This window comes from Drosophila pseudoobscura, chromosome 4, assembly GCF_009870125.1.
Source record: "Drosophila pseudoobscura strain MV-25-SWS-2005 chromosome 4, UCI_Dpse_MV25, whole genome shotgun sequence".
NCBI lineage: Eukaryota > Metazoa > Arthropoda > Insecta > Diptera > Drosophilidae > Drosophila > Drosophila pseudoobscura.
This window is the reverse complement of record NC_046681.1, coordinates 10,944,362-10,966,359: the sequence shown is the minus strand read 5'-3', so window position 1 is coordinate 10,966,359 and position 21,998 is coordinate 10,944,362. Positions and strand designations below refer to the sequence as shown.

Here is a 21,998-nt window from a genome sequence, read left to right as displayed (position 1 = left end):
TATACATCATATAAATATACCGTCGGTTCAATTTTTACCTCTAATAATACCGAAAGTATTAAAAATACCAGAAACGGTCACACTTGTTCAATCAAATATACCGATAAAAATCGTGCTTAGCCCACTGAAGCCCCCGTTATTTAAACAGGATCAAAACTTGAGTTAAACGGTGGACAAAATTCTATTAATAATAATAAATATAGCTACTCCTGTAGGTCCTTTCCAACGTTTACTTTTGCTTGAAAAAATAGTGCAATTATACAAGCTGGTTTACGCAAATAAAGTTGCTACCGATTCCAAGATTCATTTTTAGCTGAAATATTTTCGTGTATAGATATTTTTGCATAACTTTTCGAATTTAGCTTATATTTATTCTTAAATTTCAGTGAATCTAAAAAGTGTCTTTGCAATTCAAATTTAGACCAGCGAATACGTCGAAAATGTTTCCCAGTCGGTACGTGTCTATTTGTTAACGGTTCGATTTCAAATTCAAATGTTGCCAGCATAAATGTTGCTGTACGATGCTGCCAGATAGCGAGGTAAGTTCGTATTTGCTATTTTTTCGTTCTCCGTTTATGGTCACATCTTTTTCACCGAAGTGGCAACACCGCGAGTTTTGGTTTTTTTCGCACACGATAAAAGTCGGAAATTATTGTAGTTTTGAAGGAATTGCAAAAAGAATAGAGCCCCAGGACATATGCAAAGGCTAGACAGCGGCAAAAGGTGTTGTTGCTGCTGCTGCCCTGCCGCCTCGCGATCGATTGGGGTACGTTTTGCTGCGTCGGAGCACCGTAGCGGAGGGGAGAGTTTTTTCTTGCCTCTTTTTTCACTCTTCGTTTCCCCTTTTCCCCCCTCCGTTTCGTTTCGTTTTTTTTTTTTTTTTTGCATAAAAGCCGTCCTCCATATACGAGTTGTAAAGGTGAAAAGGCGTTTCGGCCAAAATATAGACCAGCTGTTGGTTTTAATGAATGGAATGAAGTGTGTTTCAGTTAATTGTAGTTATAAAATGCTTGAGAGCGACACACCTATGATAAAAAATATGTCACTTGTGCGAAAGAGACGTGTGCGTGCCGTGCTCCTGTGTATGTGTGTGTATATGCTGTGCATGCCAGTGTGTGCGTGGGTGACTCTGAGCGTGTGTCGAGTGTGCGTGTATGTGTGTGTGTAGAAAAACTTGTTATCAATGCGGCGCCTATGATAAAATAAAAGTCTCATTAGACATGTTTCTCCGACCGAAATTCCGATTGGAATTTTGGTATTCCCCTCTCTCAACGCTCCTCTCTCTCTCCATCTCTTGCTCTGTGTAGTGTTGCATGCCTATGTGTGTGTTGCGGCGTGCTCTGGCGTGCCCCAAGTAAATAATGTGGAACATGATGTGCGACGTAATGCCCACGATTTCGGAGGACAGCATATCGCAGCGCTCTTCGCAGTTCAGCGGCGAGGATGCGAATTTTGAGCAGCTGATGGTCTCCATGCTCGATGAGCGGGACAAGCTGATGGACAGCCTGCGTGAGGCGCAGGAGCGGCTGGGCGAGACGGAAGGGAAGCTGCGCGATGTGGAAAAGGAGCGTGATAGTCTCCAGCGTCAAATCAATGCCAATCTGCCGCAGGTAAGTGGAGTGCAGTGGAGCCTCCCAAATGAAAGGATATACTAATAGCGTAATGGTTCCTTTTTGCTTTTTAGGAGTTTGCCACACTCACCAAGGAGCTGACACAGGCACGCGAGACCCTGTTGGAGCGCGACGAGGAGATTGGCGAACTCAAGGCGGAACGCAATAACACCAGGGTAAGAAGCTTTGGGGATTCCACCCCCCGCCGTGAAGTGCATCCCAAATCCCAATCCATTGCTAAATGTGGGTCTCTCTTTCCCGCAGCTTCTACTGGAGCATCTGGAGTGCCTGGTGTCCCGGCATGAGCGCTCCCTCCGCATGACAGTGGTGAAGCGTCAGGCTGCTGCCCAGAGTGGCGTCTCCAGCGAAGTGGAAGTGCTCAAAGCCCTGAAGTCCCTGTTCGAGCACCACAAGGCGCTGGACGAGAAGGTGCGCGAGCGGCTGCGCCTCTCCATCGAGAAGAACAATGTGCTGGAGGAGGAGCTGAATACAACCAAAGAGGAGCTGACGCAGTACAAGGCGGGCGGCACGGGTGCGGGACCAGGGAGTGGCTCCGTTCCAGGTGGAGGCACTGAGAATGGCCTGAAAGAGAAGGTGCGTACGCAGCTGCAATCAACCGTGTCGGCTGGAGCCCGGTACTAAAATCTTTTCTCGTTTCTGTTTTTCGGTAGATGGCGGGCGGAGGCGTGGGCGGAGCTGGCGGCGGCGTCAATGGGGACGCCAATGAGCTCAACGATTATGCGGCCAAAACCCACGAGCTGCAGACGATCATCGAGAAGCAGGTGAGAGGCGGCAGGCAGCCACACACAGCATCTGCCGAACATGTGTTACCATTCCCCCCTGCCCTTCCCTCCCATTTCACAGACCTCCGAACTGTCGCAATGGCAGCGACGTGTCTCCGATTTGAACAACAAAATCAGCGAACTGGAGGAGAATATGTCGCGGGTGCAGAAGGACCACTGCAAGGCGCAGGATCAGTGCTCCAAGCTGCAGCGTGATCTGCGCGAGAATGTGGCCCAAAAGGAGGACCAGGAGGAGCGCATAACCACGCTGGAGAAGCGCTATGTGAACGCGCAGCGCGAGTCCACGTCGCTGCACGACCTGAACGAGAAACTGGAGCAGGAACTAAGGCACAAGGAGGCGCAGCTAAAGGTGGGTACACCCGAACATTTGCACCTGGGCTATGGGCTATGGGTTATCACGGGTTCCCGCCTCTCAAATGTAACTAATAAAACTGCATCTAATCGAAACCCAACCACGTTATTGCTACCCCCTCAACAAACAAAACACAACACAAAAAAAAAAAACACGCGCGCACGCACGGAAAATACCGAAAAACCGAACAGCTGCACGAGGAAAAGATCGGAGCCATTGAGGAGAAACTGGAGCTATCCGAACAGAAGCTTGCCCAACATGCCAAACTTCAGCCCGACATGGAAGAGCAGCTGAAGGCGCGCATGGAGGCGTTGACTAAGGTAGGAAATAAGGTATGCACTCGACAAACTAATATGCGCGCCATGGCCAGGTTCCCATATATGTACGATGACCAAGTATCAGTCAAATTCAATTCAAATTATATATTCTATGTACTTTATATAGCTCTTTCTTTTTGTACACAAAACAAGAACAAACTCTCTATCTATCTATCTATCTATCTATCTGACTGTCTCTCTCTGTATCTATGTATCCTTTAAATGCACACGAAAATGAACTCTCTTCCGTTTCCTATTCCGTACCAAAATCAGACAAAAACTAAACCTCACTTTTAGCTTTTCATTCCATGCACAATTTTCTACTAATTTCCTTTTAATTTTCGTTACAACATTTATGGCTTGTGGAATGTGATTTACTAAACCTTTTCTTTGGCTCCGAAAACAAAAACCAAACCGCTTTCAGGCTCAAGAGAGACATGGATCGGCGGAGGATCGTATACGGGGACTGGAAACGAATCTGGATGAGAAGACCACGGAGGTTGTAAGACTGAACCAGCGTCTCAAGATGAACGAGGAGCACAATCTGCGTCTGTCCTCGACGGTGGACAAGCTGCTGTCCGAGTCCAACGAGCGGCTGCAGGTGCATCTGAAGGAGCGCATGCACGCCCTGGACGAGAAGAACGCCCTGACGCAGGAGCTGGAGAAGGCGCGCAAGGTGGCCGAGGAGCTGCACCATGAGAAGAGCGAGATCATGAAGGAGCTCTCCAAGACGCGCCTGGAGATTGAGAACTTTAAGCGGCAGCTGCTGCAGCAGGAGATCGCCTACAATATCCAGCAGACGGAGGCCCTCACCCGGAGCCTGTCGCCCAGCAGCGTGGTCGATGGCAGCGGACAGTTCTCGCGGAGTGCCTCGCACGCCAGCTTCGAGACGCACTCGCTGCGGCGCCAGAAACAGTCGCGGCTGACGGAGGAGAACGCCCTGGCCCGGTCCATGGCCGAGCAGGAGTGGGAGAAGCTGCAGCAGGCGGCGCACGCCCACCAGCAGGCCTACGAGCTGGTGACCAGTGCCCAGGACTGTGACGACGCCGATGTCCTGTATGCGGCCGCGTCGGCGGACATGATGTCGCCATCGGGACACACGGACGCCCAGACGCTGGCCATGATGCTGCAGGAGCAGCTGGATGCCATCAACAATGAGATACGGCTGATCCAGGAGGAGAAGCAATCGACGGAGGCGCGAGCCGAGGAGCTGGAATCGCGGGTCGGCAGCCTGGAGCATGTGAATCTGTTGGCCCGCGGACGATCCATGGACCGGCAGAGTCCGGAAATGAGTGGGAGGAGCACTCCGAATAGCCCTCAAAGGGATTTCATGCAGAAATATCATACGGTAAGGTATCCCTACTCGATTCTGGAGTCCCCATTTGAACGATTCTTTCCTTCAGCTCAACTTGCCCGTGCTGTCCAGCGATGCCTCACGCGAGGAACTCCATGGGGGGATGTCCACCACTGGCGATTCGAGCTCTGGCGGCGCTGCATCACCATTGACGGCCCGTTCGATGCGCTTGGAGCGTGTGGCGCAGGCCCTGGCCCACAGTCAGGAGGAGCTGCGTCGTCGCTCGATTGGATTGAACCCGAATGCGCCCGTTTCCCAGAACCACAACCACATGGCCATGAGCACTCACGGCAGCTACGGCCTGTCGCCTCTGAGCTCGCGCTACGGCAGCCAGGAGTCGCTCCGCCACTACAACACCATGGGCTCCATGTCCATGCTGCAGACACCCACCTCGGGTGTGTCCAGAGAGGCCGCCGCTGCGGCGGTGCAAAAGAAAAAGGGCATCAAGTCCTCGCTGGGGCGTTTCTTTAGCAAAAAGGAAAAGGTCAAGGGCGTCAAGGACACGCTGCCCGATGGCTCGCCCAGCATGATGTCCATCGGCAATCTGTCGATCGGCCTGAGCGAAGTGGACTCCAACTACGATGCCATGAGCATGACGGGAGGCATGATGCCGCGGATTGCCAGTGCGCAGGGATCAAAGATCAGCAGCGTCGACTATGGCAGGCAGAAAAAGTAAGGCCTACAACAATTGCTGAAGATCTTTGCATAATAATCCTGTTTCTTTCACAGAGAGCACGACTATCGCAACGATTTGTTGGGTGAGGCCATGAAGGCGGGCACACCGTTTGCCCTGTGGAATGGTCCCACAATTGTGGCCTGGCTAGAGCTTTGGGTGGGCATGCCCGCCTGGTACGTGGCCGCCTGTCGCGCCAATGTCAAATCGGGTGCCATTATGAGTGCCCTCAGCGATACGGAAATACAGCGGGAGATTGGTAAGGCGCTAGCCTCAAACCTCCCACCAATCATTGCTTTAATTGTTGTGTCTCTCGCGTTTAGGCATTAGCAATCCTTTGCACAGGCTCAAATTGCGTTTGGCCATACAGGAAATGGTTTCACTGACCTCTCCCTCGGCGCCACAAACCTCCAGAACCACATTGGCATTTGGTAAGCCCTCCGAAAGAGTCTCCGGATGATGGCTAATCTCTGTTTTTTCATCTAGGCGACATGAATCACGAGTGGATTGGCAACTACTGGCTGCCCGGACTGGGTCTGCCGCAATATCGCACAACATTTATGGAGTGTCTAGTGGATGCCCGCATGCTGGACCATCTGACCAAAAAGGACTTGCGCGGCCAGCTGAAAATGGTGGACAGCTTTCATCGCACCAGCCTACAGTATGGCATCTCAATGCTCAAGCGCTTGAATTACGATCGCACCGAACTGGAGCACAGGCGAAAGATGAGCGAGAATGGACTGTGCGATGTGCTGGTGTGGAGCAATGAACGCGTCATACGCTGGGTGGGCAGCATAGGACTTAAAGTAAGGGCAGAGGAGCGCAAAGAGTCGAAGGGGGATTTAACATTTGGTTTCTTTGATAGGAATATGCCAACAATCTGCTCGAATCGGGTGTGCATGGGGCACTGATGGCCCTGGATGAGGGCTTCGATGCCACTGCCATGGGACTGGCCCTACAGATACCCACACAAAATGCTCAGGTGAGTGCACCTTATACCCTTTTTTAAGGAAACCCTAAGGATTACCGAATGTCATATCGTTTTTAGGCTCGCCAAATACTCGATACGGAGTTCAATAATCTACTGCAAATAGCCACAGATCGGAGGCCGGAGAACGAGCAGCGAAGCGCATCCTGATGCAGCTACAGTCCGCCCACAACATCGGTGGATGAGTAATTCAGCGAAAGCAGACCCAAGCAGGCACTAAAAAAAAAAGACCAGGGCAAAAGACCTTTTTCCTAAGCCAGAACTAGAAATGAGAGACAGATATGAAATGTTAGCATCAACTAAAAGCCACAAAAAAATTCTAACAAGAAAGACGCAACGCAAGAGACTCCCCCGCAGCATGATGCACGTCTAATCCATATATATATATATCTATATATATATATATACATATATAAATACACGCATAGTCATACATATACGTATATATATCCATAAAATCAACAACAAGACAATGTATACAAGACATAGCACATACTCTATATAGGAAATATTGTACGAGATCAAGTTCGTTCGGTTCGGTTCGGTTCGGCCCGGGATTTTGCAGTGGACTGCCGCTGCCGTGTACAAGTTTTAGAAGCTAAACAGTTTATAATTATTATATTTTTTACCAAGTGACATATATAATTTACACACACATATATTGTATATATATATAAACGATATAGTGTAATTGGGCTTGCAATAGACTAACAGTATTTTGTTTTATATAGCTATGATTGTTCAGAGATCGGACAGAGAGACAGGCGTGCTTCGAACCAAATTCGTAACCAAACATTGTTTGTTATATAATTTTTATGGCATTTTTTGTACAGTTTTTTATTTATAATTCATTTAAAGTACAGTTTCTTTTGTATTAATTTTTTTTATGTACATCGTAAAAACTGAAAGAACAACATGCACAACAATCAGGCATACATATATAGTAAACCGCTGCATATATATATATATATATATACGATACACAAACACATATATAAAGCTCACTTCTATAAACAGTAAATATATATATATATATATATATATATATAGAATATATTATCAAGCATACGTGTAACTAACAAAAGAAAGTATTAAAAGAGGGAGGAAAGTGGAGGTGAAAGTGGAAGAGGTGGATCGAATAAGTCGCAAGCGCCCATTGAAAAATCAACTATTTACACACACTCTTATATATTGTATACATACATACGAGATGAATCCAGTAATCGAACAAGCTTTAAGGGCAAACTAAACCTAAAACTAAACCTAAACCTAAAACTAAAAACCTAAAAACCTAAAACGTAAAAACCTATAAAAAAACTTAACTCTTAGCCTGTGCTTAAACTTTCTCTTAACTCGAGCATCATACAATTATTTGGCATCTTTAAATAATTCGTACGAATAATATTCAAAACACAATCTAAAAGCATATCCATTGTTTTTCAAAACAAACCCCCAAAAAAAATCCCCTTTCCATTTTCTAAGTTGTTACGTTTAAGGTCTTTTCTGTTCGGAAACCCTCGGAAATTAAGTTATTTTCTGATGTACTTATTTGTGCAGATCTACATTTAAAGCACACAAACTGCCTGCATGTCCATGCATGCGCCATGCCCCATGCCCCATGCCCCGTACATACTGCTTCAGTTGTTGGATGTTTCTGTTCTGTGCATTACGTATTTTTAAGTTCTAACCAAAATCGTAACTAACGCTTGTCTTTAAGTTGAAAACCAATATGTACGTATGATTAAAAGAGGTATAAACATTTAAATTTAGTTGTACGACAAGTATAAATATCTAACTATAACAAATACTAACAAGACAAGAAGCATACTTAATGAAATTATTTCAAACGTATTAGCAAAATTAATAACAACATAAAAACCATGCGTAAAAGAACTTCTAAACAAGGGCAAAACTTATTTATGTATGTAAACGACGACGGTAGCATTAAAGCAAATATTTATGATGTGTAACCCTAAATTTACTAAATACGAGTACTAATGCAAGATCTAAGTTAATTTAAACGGAGGACGGATCCATCGAGGGCGGATCGAGTATCGATTGATTGGTTTAATTGTTGACTTTTTGTTGAATAATCCGCGAAAAGAAGATCTAAAGTAACTAAAGTAAAAATAATGACACTAAAAAATATATAAATTGATGATTACACGCAGCATATGTAAATACTATTATATATTTCAAAAATAATATTGTGAAAAGCATGGAAAGCGGAAATGGAAAAACAATACTAACAATTTAGTAAAGGCGTAAAATTCCGATTTAGGAGTTTTTTATATGTACCATATATATTTGAAAAGATGAGAAAAAAAAACAAGCAAACCAACAAAAAGCAAAACAAAAACACACACAAAAGCTAAAACAAAATGAAGAAAATATAACTATAAATTAAAATTTATTACAAAAAAAAAGATAATAACCAAAACAAATGGTTTCATTCGTTGAGGAACCAACGAGGGATCTTCTATGAATGATCGGTGATCGGCGCATTGGAGCTGTTTTCCGTACGTATACTTTTTAAATTATTTAAGGGGTTTGGTATAATTTGAGTTCGGTGCTTATTGGCCCATGGGAAGGCTATTGAAGTACATTGGAGTACAACCACTGTACTATTCATAAAGATACTAGCTGTAGCCTATCACGTTTCGGATAAGAAATGAGGAGCCAAACAAAGAAAACCTTTCATTTAAGTTTAGTTTTGCAATACTTGTGGGTTTCCCGCTACCGCCATATCTTTAGTTGATCTTCTCCGGTACCTGCCCTTGCCGAGCTCCCACCATATCCCCCCATATATAGCCCATAACCATCTTGGGTCTGAATTTTTTGATTTCTCAAAACTTAAGCTCAATCAGGTCAGAGCTTTTCCAGTTTTTAAGTCATCCACAAACCAATAGACCCTTTTTATACATACTATAGATTGTAGATGGCTAGACTTGGGAGAGAATGGATCCAAATTGGATAAACATGATCAGACGTCTTTCATAGAAAACCTACCACTGCAAGGGGGTTATCCAACGCTTTGGCAACCAAAGCTATTCTTCCTTTTCTTCGAACTTCGACAGGGGCAACCTTCGATTCCAGTGCCTCTCCAGTTTTATTCACTTGATTTTATCACGACTATAGTTTTTAATTTTTTGTCTCAAATTCGCTTTTTGTATGATAGGAAATGTTTTTTATGTCAATAAAGATTTTTCGTCTGTGAATGAGCCACTGTTCGAAATTGTTTGGCTTCAGCTTCAAAATTCCTCGTTAATTTGGAGCCGGCGGACCAGCTGCTTTGGCAACGAACACACACCGCACACAGAGGACACGGATTATCCAACAGACCACCAGACTTCCTAGCACCTAGCACCTAGCACCTCAATCGTTGCCATAAGCACACAGCCCGACACTGCCGCTGCCACTGCCACTGCCACTGCCACCGCCCCAAGGACCTCTTCCAGCAGCATGACCAGCAGCCAGCCTATGCAGAGTGGGGCAGCCACGACTAATCGCACTCACCGGTACTACAATCCCGTCTCGAAGATCCAGTCGCTCATCCACAACCTGGACGCTGAGCTGGTGCAGCTGTGCAAGCAGTGTTCGGTGCCAAAGCCGCCGACTAGCAGCAACATGAATGCCAGCGCCCGCCACAGCAGCTACGGATTGGGGTCGGCAGCCAGCACACCGCAAAGGGGTATGCTGGCCGGCCACTATGACCAGGATAGCATCAACAAACTGCTGGCACGGGCACGGTCCATATCGGTCCAGAGATCGACCTCTGGGGCCACCACACCCATGTCTCTGGCACCCGACGCCCAGAAGCGGCAGCTGAGGAACGTGTACCGGACGCGGGTGATCGATGCGTATCGCAATCGGAGGATCTTCACGGTGTACGGCAACTATCATACAGTGCGACGGGCCCTGGTGAGGCGTGGCTGGCTGGAGAAGCTGCCGCCCACGCGGTACGCGAAGCTGCAGTCCATGTCCGAGGATGCGCTGCTGGACCATGCGCGGCGGGGCAACGACTACGAGACGGTGGTCATATCGAAGATGATCAATCACTTTCCCTCCTTCTTCATTTGGCAAGGCAAGGGCCAGCGCGATCAGTTCTCCGAGGTGCGGCCATACCGCAATCGGGTGAGGCGCAGCCACTTCCTGGACTTCTCCACGAAGGTGGGTCTGGTCGGGTGCGCCGAGCAGGAGCGCTGGTTTCGCGAGGACGGCGTCTGCGGCATGAGCTATCCGCGCTTCTACCGTCTGGGCGGCAACAACGTGGAGGAGCGCATGGCCTTCATCGAGGACTACCAACAGACCCAGGCGCGCTCCCTGCTGCGCTACATCGTGGATCACAAGCCCGCAGAGCTGGTAGATGCGGACAGCGGCAGCATCATGAGCACCACCCTGGACTTTGCCCTGTCCAAGGTCAAGCAAATGGTCAGACAGGCGGAGCACTACTCCCTCGACGATGCACGGGCCAAGTCACCCACCCCGGCCGAAGTCGTAGAGACCCAAAGCTTCATGATGCATTCCGCGGATGTCCTGAAGTCGCAGGCCAAGTTCCGGGTAAACGAAAAGGTCATGACGGAGTATGCCCGCCTGGCCAGGCAATACCTCGACCAGATCGAGGGCCTGCGTCCCGACTACAGCTGGGACGGCAGCCGCAATCTGTGGATCCTCAAGCCGGGCTATCAGTCCCGAGGCATTGGCATCGTCATACGCAACTGTCTGGACGACATTCTCCAGTGGACAACGAACAATCAGAACAAAAAGTACATTGTCCAGAAGTACATAGGTGAGTGGTATTCAATAGGGGATTCCCATGGTTCATTCTCCCCTGCCTTTGCAGAACGACCATATCTGGTGTATCGCACAAAGTTCGACATACGACAGTATATGCTGTTGACGATTGGGGAGTCCAAGGTGACCGTCTGGACGTACCGCGACTGCTATCTACGCTTCAGCTCGCAGGAGTACACCCTGGACGATCTGCGGGAGTCGATCCATCTGACCAACAACTCCGTGCAGAAGCGCTACAAGAACAAGCTGAGTCGCGATCCCCGCCTGCCCAAGCACAACATGTGGTCGCTGGAACAGTTCAAGGCGCATCTGCGGCATGTGGGTGCTCCGGAGGGTACGTGGGCGAACATCTACAATGGCTTCAAACAGAATCTGGTGGCCGTGGTGATGGCCAGCCTGGACGAGACCGAACTGGTGAAGAACGCCTTCGAGCTGTATGGCTGCGACTTCATGCTGGACGAGCAATTCAACCCCATCTTGATTGAGATCAACTCAACGCCGGATCTGTCGCCCTCGACGGAGGTTACGTCCAGGATTTGTCCTGTTGTCATCAAGGACTGCATACGCGTGGTGGTGGATCTGGCCAAGAATCCCCAGGCCCCCACGGGTCTGTTCGAGCGAGCCTTTGAGGTCAACTACACCGTCAACAATGGGGCCGATGTCCAGCACCCCCTGGAGCTCAACGGCAAGCAGATGACCATCTTCGAGAATCTCCCACCCAAGGTCAAGCCGAACAATCGGACCCTTATGCTCCGCAAGATACTCAACAAAGTGAGGGAGTCTGCGAGCAGCAAGCTGGACAAGATCAAGGACAGGATGGAGTCCCCAGCCAAAGCGTCCAAAGTGGCCAAGGCGGCCAAAGTGCCCAAAGTGGCCAAGGTGGCCAAAGTGGCCAAGGCAAGCGTCTCCTCCAAGAAGAAGGTAAGTTGGGTGCTCAAAAAATGCAGACAATCTTCAAGGATTCCCTGGTTTTCCCCCCAAAAGAAAACAGCAAAGAGCGCTACTGCCTCGAAGGCGAGTTCGGGGACACCCTCGGTGCAGGTCTCTGTAACGCAACAAGTGGGACATGTGGGACCCAAGCCGATCCTCACCTCATCCACACGCGAGAATCTCGCACTACAGTACACAGCACCAAAGTGAACGCTTTTGGGAGGACTGTACCTGGATAACTGATGGCACAACCGCAAATATAAGCAAGGGGTAAGTACACTGATATCTTGGACATCACTTAACCCACGAGGCAGCTGTATCCCCCACCCTAGAGACCTTTATGTTTTGGAGCTGGAGGGGTCTGTACGGGAATCCCTGCTCTGCTTATAAAATTAACTAGGAAGTAACGGCACTTTGGACAAAAGTGAAATTCAACTTTCAGCATTTTAATATGGAACACACAGAAATCTGCAAATCATATAGTGTTTCTTTTAACGGCACATCAACAGGATATAAAAAGGACTCTTAATAAAGCTGTCGATAAAAAATGTGAAACGTAACACGTACGAGCACTATAATTGTTTAGAAATAGCACCAGATATGTTTGGAACGATCAGGGGAACGTACCGCAGCAGGGGGGGAAGGGGAGGCAGAAAACTTTTAATTGTATCAGCAATAAGTTCTCTAACAACTCCAACAACAAGAGAAGGAGAGAAGAAAGAATGCGCGCTGCACCTAAACACCCGCTCACTCTTCATCTCACTCCCACCAACAGGTGACACAACCCACACTCCATTACTCCAACAACTAAAGAAGAAGAAGGAGACAAGAAAGATTGCGCGAGTACCCCGCTGCACCTACACCGTTTAAGCTTAAGCCCTCTCGCTTTTCATCTCACTCCCACCAACAGGTGACACACACCCACACACTCTTTTGATCTCCCTCTGCAAAACGAGCGCAGAGATGAGCAAGCAATTAGCAAAAGAGAGCGAGAGAGTGGGAGAGGCGAATTGGAAGACGAGCAGGAGAGCACGAAATGAACTCGCGCTCTCACACAGGTTTTTTTTCTTCACCGCAAGCACGTGCGTTTCCAAGTCAGCTCCGCGTTTCGGGCCCAGAAAAGCCTAAAAATAGTGATAAATTAAAGGCCAAAATGTCGCGAAAGAAGTGTCGTTTAGTGGTGCAGTGTTTAAACTTGAAAAATGCCCAAAAACTGCGTTTTAAAGCCACAAAAATGTGCTGGATCAAGGCCGTGGGCGAAGCAAGCGGCAAAATGGCAACAAAACTGCAACGGAAACGTACGAAAATAAAAGCAAGTGGTTAAGGGCATGTTATTTTATGCATAAATCTTTGTTTTTCATGAGCAAAAGTAAGCGGAGCACCCACGGGCTCAATAAGGCGTCTCACAATTGCGTGTTCGGTCACGTGATGTCTGTCTGTGTGTTTGTGTGGGTGCAAGAATTGCATATTAGGGGCGAAGTCTTGTCCCTTTCCCACTCAATGTTGTAGTAGGCGCCGTGAAGAAGCAGAGGGTAGAAAGAAAACAGCTAAAGCGCTTAGCGTCGGCGCTCTTATGAACATTTTCTTGAAATTATTGAGTTCTTTTGCTCGTGCGTTTGCGGTTTTGGTTCGTAAAAAGTGGAAAAAGCGGAGTTTTCCAGTGGTACGTTTTTGTCCATTCGTGTGGAATCGTCGCGGTTAACGTAGTTTCGAGAGAGGAACAGCAAACGAAGCAAAGGAGAACGTAACGGAGCAAGAAACGCCCAAAAGGTAAGAAATTTGTTTTATGTTTCTCTGTACTCTTTGCATATTGTTTTTTTCTTCTCTCTCGCTCTCCCTCTGACATAAATGGGTGCCATCATGTAATCGTAAAGTTCCTTTACATGTTTATTTATATTTCGACTTGACATGACCTTTAGTCGGGGGGCTACCTAGCTACGCCTCTGCATGGCAGTGTTGGTGTACGTCTCAGCCGACGGGCAGCGAAGGAGCGGGGACCGCCAGTGTGGAGTTGTTGAGTTTGTTGGCCAGCGCTGTGCGGGGACTCAGGACCTGGCCCTGGGACAACTGCAGTTCGCTGGTGGCCTGTTTGAGGGCCGCCACAATGGGCTCTCCCCGGTGCAGGGCCTGCACCGAGATGCTGATCGGCAGGCGGGGACCATTGGACTTTCTGCCGAAGGTCCTGCCAATGGCATGGATGCTGGCCGTGCTCTCGATCTCCGACTTGGTGCGCAGGAAGCGACGCGAAGGTAACGGCGTTCCAGTGGCTGTGGCAGCGGCAGCAGCAGCTGTGGCCTGAGCCTTGGCCCGGCAGAAGGCGGAGGAGGCGGAGCTGGTGGTGGCAGTGATGTTGCGAAGACTCCGCCACTTGCGTTCACTGATCGCCGGAGCTGTGGCCGGAGCAGGCGTCTCCGGGGGCTCTGGCTTCTCCATCAGATGGCTGTCGCTGCCGTTGGATGTGTAGTTCTTGATGAGGATCTTGAACTTCTTCTCGGTGCTGTCCACGGGATTCGTGGAGCTGAGACGCGGCCCGCAGCTGCGTTGCCGCTTGGGCGGCAGGGCCGTACTGGTGCTGGCCTCTCCGGGCAGCGTTCCCATGGTGTTGCGCTTGTGGGAGGCACTCAGCAGCTGAGTGATGGAGCGACCCGCCTGCTTCAGCAGATACGGACAGGCGGAGGCGGACGATGATGGGGGAGGTCCTGCTGTGAGGGCTGACGGGGATCTGATGGTCGTCGCCTGCTGACTGCTGCTGAGGCTGCTGCGACTGCTGCTCAGGGGCTCCACCATGTACTTTTCCATGTACTCGGTGGCGTTGAAGGTGGGCATGGCCCGGTGGATGCGCGATATGCTCGTCGCGGGATGCAGGATGGCCGACCGCTGGCGGTAGACGCTGCTGGTGGCCAGGGAGCGCTCCTTGCGCTGCTGCTGGTAGTAGTAGTTGTGGTGGTTGTGGCTGTGGTTCACCTTGTGCAGCAGCTGCTTGCCCTTGACGAACAGATTGAGGCCCATGTAGGCGGGCGTCGGAGGCACCACCTGCCGGTAGGCGAGATCGAAGTTGCCCATGTCCGCCTTGGGGTCCGTGCGACGATCGATCACGACTGCAGAGGACCTTAATTAGAGACTTTTGTACTTCGTGCTCGAGCAACACTCACCCTTGACCACATCCTCCAGGCACTGGGGACACATGCGCGCCGTGACGCTCGTGGTGGCCCCCAGATCCGGACTGGAGTTGATCTCGATGAGCCACGGATAGAAGTTCTCGCAGATCATGAAGTCGGCGCCAAACAACTCGAACGTGTTCGGCCGCCTGTCCATGTTCTCCTGCGAGGCCAGCATGCAGCCCACAATGGCCTTCCTCATGCCCGGAAATATCCGCTCCAGCCACATGTTGTACTTCCCGATTTGTCGCAGATACGCCTGGAAGGAGTAGCAGTCCCACATGTTCTCGCTGGGCAGCCGCTTGTCCCGCTTCCCGTTGGTGTACTTCTTCTGGATGGCGTAGTTGGTGAGGTGCACCGACTCGTGGTGGTTGCTCAGCGAGTACTCCTGCGAGCTGAAGCGCAGATAGCTCTCTCTGTAGAACCACACCACCAACGGCTGTGGGCGGTGGGCGGTGGGCGGTGGGGGGTAGTGGTTAGATTATGGCTTTCATTGGGGAAGGGTCTTAAGAATCACCTGTGTGTTTGTTATCAGAAACCATTGGCGTATATCGAACTTTGTTTGGAAGAGTATAAGCGGTCGCTCTGAAAGGAGAAAGGGGTTTATTAATTCGAAAATTCTGTGTATATTTCTAGGTTAAAGAATAACTCTAGTGTGTTTTTTTTTGGTGGTGTATTTTTCTATATTTTTATAAAATATTATAAAAAGATATACAGTCGCGAGCAAGTGTGGATACATAAAAAAGATACGATCTTTTCAGTTTAAGCGCCTGTAAAATTTTTAAAAATTCATCAATCCTTGTGATTTTTGTTTTTATTAATTCTTGAAGTTAGTGTGAAAGAAAAAAAACATTAATTTCAATTCAAAGAGATCCTTTTCCTTAAGAGATTTTAATTAAATAAAATAATTAAATAAAATAAAATAATAATTAAAATGCATCCACTTTTTCACGTCTCAAGTTTTTTTAGTTTAATATTTTTTTTAAATATATTTTTTCCAAAGGTCCTTAGCTTTTATCACATTCAAAATAAGTTTTGGCATACTCTGGACTAAATTAATTATTTCCCTGGTACACGATTTTTCCGCCCTCTCCTAAATTTTTTGTTGACAGGCCAAAAGAGAGCGCTCAAAACCCACCCCCAGATCGTCCGCTCTCTCGTATCAAACATCGTATCAGCCGAGTTTTTGCTTCAAACTTCGTATGAATACCCCTTAGAAAAGCATCCTCAGCTTCTTTACCACATTATAATCGAAAGCCAAAGTCTTTCTCCATCGATCTATGAAATTTCCCATTCGTTTAAGGATTATTACAGCCAAAATCAAGAGAAATACGAAGCTGTTCTAAGAGATTTAATTGCCGAAACCTCGAAAAAGAATAGATTTAGCGGACATTCTTGAAATCCAATAGTGTACTTTTCATTTCTGGCTTTTATTTGTACAAACTTGGATTGAAATTCAACTGTCTCCTGTGCAGACAACTTGTTGCATGCCCCAGAAGAAGACAGACAGAAAACCGTAAAGCAAATTATGATTTGTGCCTGCAAAACGAGCACACGACAGCCCTACACTACAGAAAGGCCCAAACGATTGCGTTTTTAGGCCAAATTTTGTATGCATTGTACCGCGGATTGTATCGGATGTACGAAGGATATGTTTTTGGTATACTCGCAGGAGTCCAAGTGGAGGAGATGTGCGTGCGTGTAGACACCACAACTGACTGACGTTGGGAGTTACCCTCAAAATGAGGGGACCCAGAGAAGGGCGGGGGTGGGGTGGGGCACTTTGGCACCGGCCTGATTTACGACCTAGTTTCCGTTTCCTGTGTTTCACGTTTGTTTATATCGTTTTCTGGTGGGATTTTGCAAATTTTCGTGGGTCTGCAACCAAGATCCTTTATCCCATATCGATTGGAGCAGCCTATTTCGTAATAATGGGCTTAAATGGGGCAACTTTTGTGTAATTCTTTGGGATTCGGGTCGCTTAAAGTCGTAGCACTCACCTATGTACTTTTGCACCACATAGCGACTCTTGGAGGCTATCGAGGGATTCACAACGCCCAGGATTTTCTTTAGGTTGTCCATCAGGAGTATGCCCCGACCGCGGCACTTGTTGGCCGGCTTGACGATCCACAAGTTCTGATAGCCATCGAGACTGTACTGCGGCCAGTGGACCTTCATTTTGTCCACCAGCGAGAGACAGCTCTTGGCCATGTGCTCGAGCCGCTGGCCATCGTGCTGGATGCGGGCGTCCTCGTTGACCAGCTGCTGGTGCTGGTAGAGGAAGGCGTCCCAGTCGTGCTCCCAGATCTTGGGCGGATCCTCGAAGTCGATGTCGTTGTGCTGGCAGCTGTCGAGGTACTCCACCAGTCGCTTGTAGGCGAAGTCTATCGAGGAGTAGGGTATCTTGCCGCCGGCGGAGAAGACGGCCTCGGGCCCCTGTTTGTGGTAGCGGCAGAGCACGGCCCGCAGGTAGGCCACGCAGGCCGTCAGCTTGAAGTTGTCGACGAACTCGCCCAGCTCCTCGGGACTCCAGACGTTGTAGCAGCGCGGGAAGTACATCTCGGCCGTGCCCTCCTCGAAGAACCAGTGGAAGTCGCGCAGCTGGCTGCACAGGCCCTCCTTGGAGGTGAAGGGGGCCCGGTGGAATTTGTTGATCGTCATGCCGGGATTCTTGGCCTGGTCGATGTAGTCGCACTTCTCCTTCCGGTTCGTCCACAGAAAGTCCACGGGCATGTGCTCCAGGAAGCGCGACATGATGTTCCGCTCGCACTTCTGGATGTACTGACGGCGCGTCTCGCCGGCCTTGCGCTTGGGCAGCCGCTGGGTGAGATCCTCGTAGGTCATCTGGCCCGCCGGCACCACCTTCCGATGCACATCGAGCTTCTCCACCCATCCGCGCGCCAGCAGGGCGTTCCGCACCGAATTGAAGCACCCGCGGATGGTGAAGATCTTGTTCTGCTTGGCCGCCTCCTGGGCCTTGCGCCGCAGCTCATTCATCCGCTCCGTGGTGATCCAGGTGCGTCGTGCCGCATAGTTGCTGGGTGCCCCCAAAGGCTTGGATGCGGCTCTCACGGGCAGGTTCTCCTTGTTGCCGCCGTCCGGAGTGCGAGTCACTGCCTTCTCGGGCGGCGGTGGCGGCGGCGGCGCCGGAGGTGCTGGCTTTTGCGGCGTGTCGCCGGAGTGCGACGGAGGCGTCAGCTGGATGACGGGCACCGCAGTGAGCGGCACAATTGTGGCCGGTGTGGGCGGCGGGGCTGCCGGCGGGCTCTGCGCCAGCACCTTCTTGGCCAGCGTGGCGCTGGAGCACTTCTGCGGCGGCAGCTCCCGCAGGAGTTGCTCCTTGGCGCGCTGCGGTTCACTGCTCGGACGCGTCTGCATTGCGGAGGCGCTTGCTCGCTCTCCAAGCACCGCCAGCCGACTAATTCGATTTTGGCTGCAGTGCAAAATTATCGCGTTTACCTCGTCCCTGTCCTCCCGTGGTCTGGGCTGTGGGCCTCACTGGGCCACTGGGTGAATGGGTGAATGGGTTGCCTTTGTCTGGTTGTTAGCCCCCGGGGCGGGCGGTGGCTGCCTGGCAACCATTGAGCCAGAAATAAGTTCACAAGTTCACTTGGAACGACTCTATTTATAGCATTTACCTGCTCAACTACGAGTATACGATGGCTTCTAGCCGGAGCCAGGCCTGCACTAGATACATAGATACATCCGCATTTTGCACTTTTCGCGTTGGGTTAGGTCGACATAGAATGGATGTTTAGGGCCGGTTACTAAGCGATATGTTTGGGTGACATCAAAATGACCTTCAACAAAACGGAATACGAAATACGAATAGTTTTGGGAAGGATTATTGAATGCAAGCGATAATTGGAGATGAAGGATACATTGCTATTGACCTTTTCCGTTACCTAGATGGAGAGATACAACTTTCTGTTGTTAGAAAGAAAAAAAGAGGTTAAAGTGGTTCCGACAAAAACACGAGGAATAATGATAAAGGGAGATCCATTAAGGGATTTATTATTTGATATGTTGGTGGGTAAGAGGATAGTTAGTTTAAGGGTTCAGTAGATAGATATTTAAAGAGTGACTAGGGTAGAGTAGCAATGATATGAGTAAAATATCGGACGACGACGAACCAAAACTTTCTTATATCTGCATACAAATGTGGAAAAGGGATTAATTAAGGGATTCGGCATCTCTTTAGTAGGCATCTATCTATAACATCCCTTAAATCATAATCTCTGTTTCCAAATTGGCTTAAGGATGTGTCCTAAGAGCCTAACCCAATGTACCGCATCAGGCCAAGCTTCGGGCCTTTTTGCACCCACTTCCTTTCTTTGACGGAACCCTCTACTGATCCAAAGCGGATCTCCGTCGGGCGCCGGGGTAGGTGCGGGGGCGGGGGCGGGGGCGTCTAGTACCGAATGAGGTTTTTGCACGATACCAGTATTTGTTTTCCATCCGCCATACATGCAGCCGTGGGTGTCGTCTCCGTCATCAGCGTTTGCTGCTGTTGTTTGGCGTCGGCGTTGACGCTGCTGCCGCTGCTGCTGCTTGGGGGGTGTCATCGGCATCGTTGTCGTCACTGGGAAGCGCGTGGACGACGTGGCAGCGACGTCAACGCCAATGCGGCCCCTCTCGTATGGAAAGCGTTTCGGAAAAGTCAGTCAAAGGTGGGATGGGGGGGGGGATGGGGGGCGGGGGACTTGATGGATGGCAGTCTTGTCTGCAATTTGTTCAATTTTCGCGCAACGGCGCGGAAACCGAGGGTAACTTTTCAATTATTTGTAAAATAATCAAGTTAACTGCCACCACAATCAGGGCGCCGCGAGGGGGGGGGGGGGGGCTTTACATCGGTTCCATGTGCCATGTGCCACGTTCCCCCCCCCTCCCCCTCTCTTGGGGAGCGTGTGTGTGTCTCCGTTTCGAAAGGGTATTTGGTTCAAGGACAATTTAGCCGCAAAACTTGATTCGCAGCGGTTTCTGCACGAGTCGGTGGAAAAGTTATGCCTACAAAGTTCCGGCACACGGCAACACCTACTCCGCGGGGGCATGTCCCAACTCCGGTGTCCTTGCGTGCCGACAACTTTGAGACCTCTCCGTCCCTCTCCATCTCCCTCTCCCTCTCTCTCCCTATTTGGGGGCCTTTGTCTATTTTATTTATATTTTAATAAAAAATTAAACTGCCATGGATCGTGCACCAGTACGCCAGTACGAGGCAGAGTCGTAACTGGGGCGGTAATTAATTTCGCTTGATTTGTTGTCTCCGGTTAGGGGATAGTGGATGGTGCTCTGTATTAAGTTTATTTACTTTGGAGGCGGGACTACTTTGCTCGAGAATACCAGAATAAGATTTGGGTCAGGGAATGAAAGTGATAGGGAAATGCATTGTTTTTGTAGCATACTTTTTGGGTTTGGCCTCGTACACGTCGAACCCCCCTCCCACACAAACACATCTACGATCTGTCGTGTCTCGATTATTCTGGTCAGCCATTTTCCAACAAGATCAAAGATCAAAGATTGTGGAGATAGTACTAGTACTAAATAGGCGAGAAAAAGTTCATAAAATCAATTCTCCCTTTGCGAAAGTTTAGATAGTTTCATTGCTGGGAAATTTCAGAGAAAAAATGGGCCAGAAAATGCCAGATAAAGGCCAAATATACCAAAAATCCTATAGCCCATAGCCTATATAGTCCCCAAACGCGAGGTGAGGTGAGGTGAGGTTCGTACGAGCCTGGCAATGTGCCTTGGCTGTTTTTGGCTGTTGTCCATACCCCATGCCATTCTTTATTCCAGCCCCCTTTTCAAATTCAGCTCTCTCTACCTTGCGCTCTCTTCATCTTGTCTCTCTTTGATCTCCCTCAACACACGCACAGCAATGGGCTCAACTCTCACGCGCAACTGCTCTCTCAGCACCGCCGAAGCCTAGCTCTGAGACAATCCAATCATTTTCTGCGACGCAGTTTCCATTTATCACTCACTCTCTTCTTACTCATCGTCGCAGACACACAAGCGCACTCTCATTATCCCGTTCCCGTTCCTTTTGATCCTCTCTGAGCGAGTCGTCCAGTACACACGCACTCTCTCTCTCTCTTTCTCACACGCACATGCACGATTAAAGCACCGCAATGGGTTGGACCAAAATTATGAGACATTCAAAGGCAACAGAGATGATAGACTGAGCAAAAACAAATATATTGCACGAGTATGTATGTATACGAGTATTCGTCCTCTTGTCCCTTTGAAATGCTTGTCAAAATAAAGGCGAACAATTGTGAGCAGGTCTGCCTTTGGTCAGTATTTAGACCAGATATGACGAAGGTGCCGACGGCCGAGTGCCGAGTGCCGCGAACATCGTTTAAATTTCTGGCATCAATCCGATGGCGCTTCCCTCCCCCCCTCACAAGCCATTAAGTAAGTTTATTTTTTTGAAGTATCAAAATATAATGTTTTTATTATCAAAATATATCAAAATATAATGGACAAATATAAAATATATATATATTCAGTTCGTACAAGAGGTCAAAATGTACTTGAATCTGCTGAACGAAAAATTCTTGTTAGAAAGATGGAAATATTTGCTATAGTTACCATTTACATTACCATTTTCGAGTCCAGTCTGGAGTTCAGACTTCGTTTTCTTCTTCATGTTCCGTTTTCGCTTTTTTGTTTTTCGATTTTCATTTTTCGTTTTTGTGTTTCGGCTTCGTTTTCGTCTTCGTTTCTACTCAGTATAGTTCGCGTCTTTGATTGCTTAAAATAATTTAAATTTGGACTGACAATTAACAAGCTCACAGAATTTCGATCCGGATCGCGAAGTACAGTTACGCGCTACCGGTGGGCCTGGTGACTATCGATGTGTTAAATGGTAGAACCTGATCATCGGTTTACGCTTCAAATTTAGAACAACAAAAATTCCGAAATATAATTTTACAAAATTTTAAATTTTTTTTGTTTTTTTTTTCCGAGTTCCGAACATTTCGCCACTCCGTATAATACTGATAATTTTTCAGTAATCTCAC

At 48.7% G+C, this 21,998-nt stretch overlaps 3 protein-coding genes and 1 long non-coding RNA gene across 10 annotated transcripts; 2 read left to right on the top strand and 2 right to left on the bottom strand.

The window, feature by feature from the left end:
- Nucleotides 1-565: 565 nt before the first annotated feature.
- On the top strand, nt 566-8,455 carry Liprin-alpha (PTPRF interacting protein alpha). Of its 3 annotated transcripts, none has more exons than XM_001357370.4 (14): nt 566-766; nt 1,308-1,610; nt 1,685-1,786; nt 1,875-2,204; nt 2,282-2,392; nt 2,475-2,762; nt 2,957-3,085; nt 3,507-4,430; nt 4,486-5,108; nt 5,166-5,368; nt 5,433-5,540; nt 5,596-5,915; nt 5,975-6,091; nt 6,158-8,455. In XM_001357370.4, the coding sequence occupies exons 2-14, from the start codon at nt 1,362-1,364 to the stop codon at nt 6,245-6,247; spliced, it is 3,594 nt and encodes a 1,197-aa protein (XP_001357406.4). In that variant the 5' UTR covers nt 566-766; nt 1,308-1,361; the 3' UTR covers nt 6,248-8,455. The 3 variants fall into 3 exon arrangements, with proteins under 3 accessions (XP_001357406.4, XP_033235193.1, XP_033235194.1); XM_033379302.1 differs by having other exon boundaries at nt 2,957-3,097; XM_033379303.1 differs by lacking the exon at nt 2,957-3,085.
- Nucleotides 8,456-9,256: 801 nt separating this feature from the next.
- TTLL3B (Tubulin tyrosine ligase-like 3B) lies at nt 9,257-12,381 on the top strand. 2 transcript variants are annotated; one of them, XM_001357371.4, is made up of 4 exons: nt 9,257-10,886; nt 10,941-11,812; nt 11,876-12,091; nt 12,154-12,381. In XM_001357371.4, the coding sequence occupies exons 1-3, from the start codon at nt 9,560-9,562 to the stop codon at nt 12,029-12,031; spliced, it is 2,355 nt and encodes a 784-aa protein (XP_001357407.3). In that variant the 5' UTR covers nt 9,257-9,559; the 3' UTR covers nt 12,032-12,091; nt 12,154-12,381. The 2 variants fall into 2 exon arrangements, with proteins under 2 accessions (XP_001357407.3, XP_015035490.2); XM_015180004.2 differs by having other exon boundaries at nt 9,258-10,886; nt 12,136-12,381.
- A 1,325-nt stretch (nt 12,382-13,706) lies between these two features.
- TTLL3A (Tubulin tyrosine ligase-like 3A) lies at nt 13,707-18,562 on the bottom strand. The gene is made up of 4 exons (XM_001357372.4): nt 16,980-18,562; nt 15,497-15,564; nt 14,974-15,418; nt 13,707-14,919 (listed from the first exon to the last, which is right to left on the bottom strand). The coding sequence occupies exons 1-4, from the start codon at nt 18,355-18,357 to the stop codon at nt 13,790-13,792; spliced, it is 3,021 nt and encodes a 1,006-aa protein (XP_001357408.3). The 5' UTR covers nt 18,358-18,562; the 3' UTR covers nt 13,707-13,789.
- Nucleotides 18,563-21,408: 2,846 nt separating this feature from the next.
- Nucleotides 21,409-21,973, bottom strand: LOC26534326 (uncharacterized). Of its 4 annotated transcripts, none has more exons than XR_001450978.2 (2): nt 21,580-21,973; nt 21,409-21,515 (listed from the first exon to the last, which is right to left on the bottom strand). It is a non-coding gene; the product is annotated as an uncharacterized lncRNA (long non-coding RNA). The 4 variants fall into 4 exon arrangements; XR_004469242.1 differs by having other exon boundaries at nt 21,575-21,921; XR_004469244.1 differs by having other exon boundaries at nt 21,411-21,518; nt 21,575-21,921.
- Nucleotides 21,974-21,998: the final 25 nt, after the last annotated feature.

Coding starts and splice junctions, on each gene's coding strand:
- Liprin-alpha (XM_033379302.1), top strand. CDS start 1,362: ATGTGGAACATGATGTGCGACGTAATGCCCACGATTTCGGAGGACAGC. Junction 3,098..3,506: donor TGACTAAGGTAGGAAATAAG/GTATGCACTCGA, acceptor AACCGCTTTCAG/GCTCAAGAGAGACATGGATC. Junction 5,109..5,165: donor GACTATGGCAGGCAGAAAAA/GTAAGGCCTACA, acceptor TTTCTTTCACAG/AGAGCACGACTATCGCAACG.
- TTLL3B (XM_001357371.4), top strand. CDS start 9,560: ATGACCAGCAGCCAGCCTATGCAGAGTGGGGCAGCCACGACTAATCGC. Junction 10,887..10,940: donor CATTGTCCAGAAGTACATAG/GTGAGTGGTATT, acceptor CTGCCTTTGCAG/AACGACCATATCTGGTGTAT. Junction 11,813..11,875: donor GCGTCTCCTCCAAGAAGAAG/GTAAGTTGGGTG, acceptor TCCCCCCAAAAG/AAAACAGCAAAGAGCGCTAC.
- TTLL3A (XM_001357372.4), bottom strand. CDS start 18,357: ATGCAGACGCGTCCGAGCAGTGAACCGCAGCGCGCCAAGGAGCAACTC. Junction 15,565..16,979: donor TGTGGTGCAAAAGTACATAG/GTGAGTGCTACG, acceptor TTCTCCTTTCAG/AGCGACCGCTTATACTCTTC. Junction 15,419..15,496: donor TTCTGATAACAAACACACAG/GTGATTCTTAAG, acceptor CACCGCCCACAG/CCGTTGGTGGTGTGGTTCTA.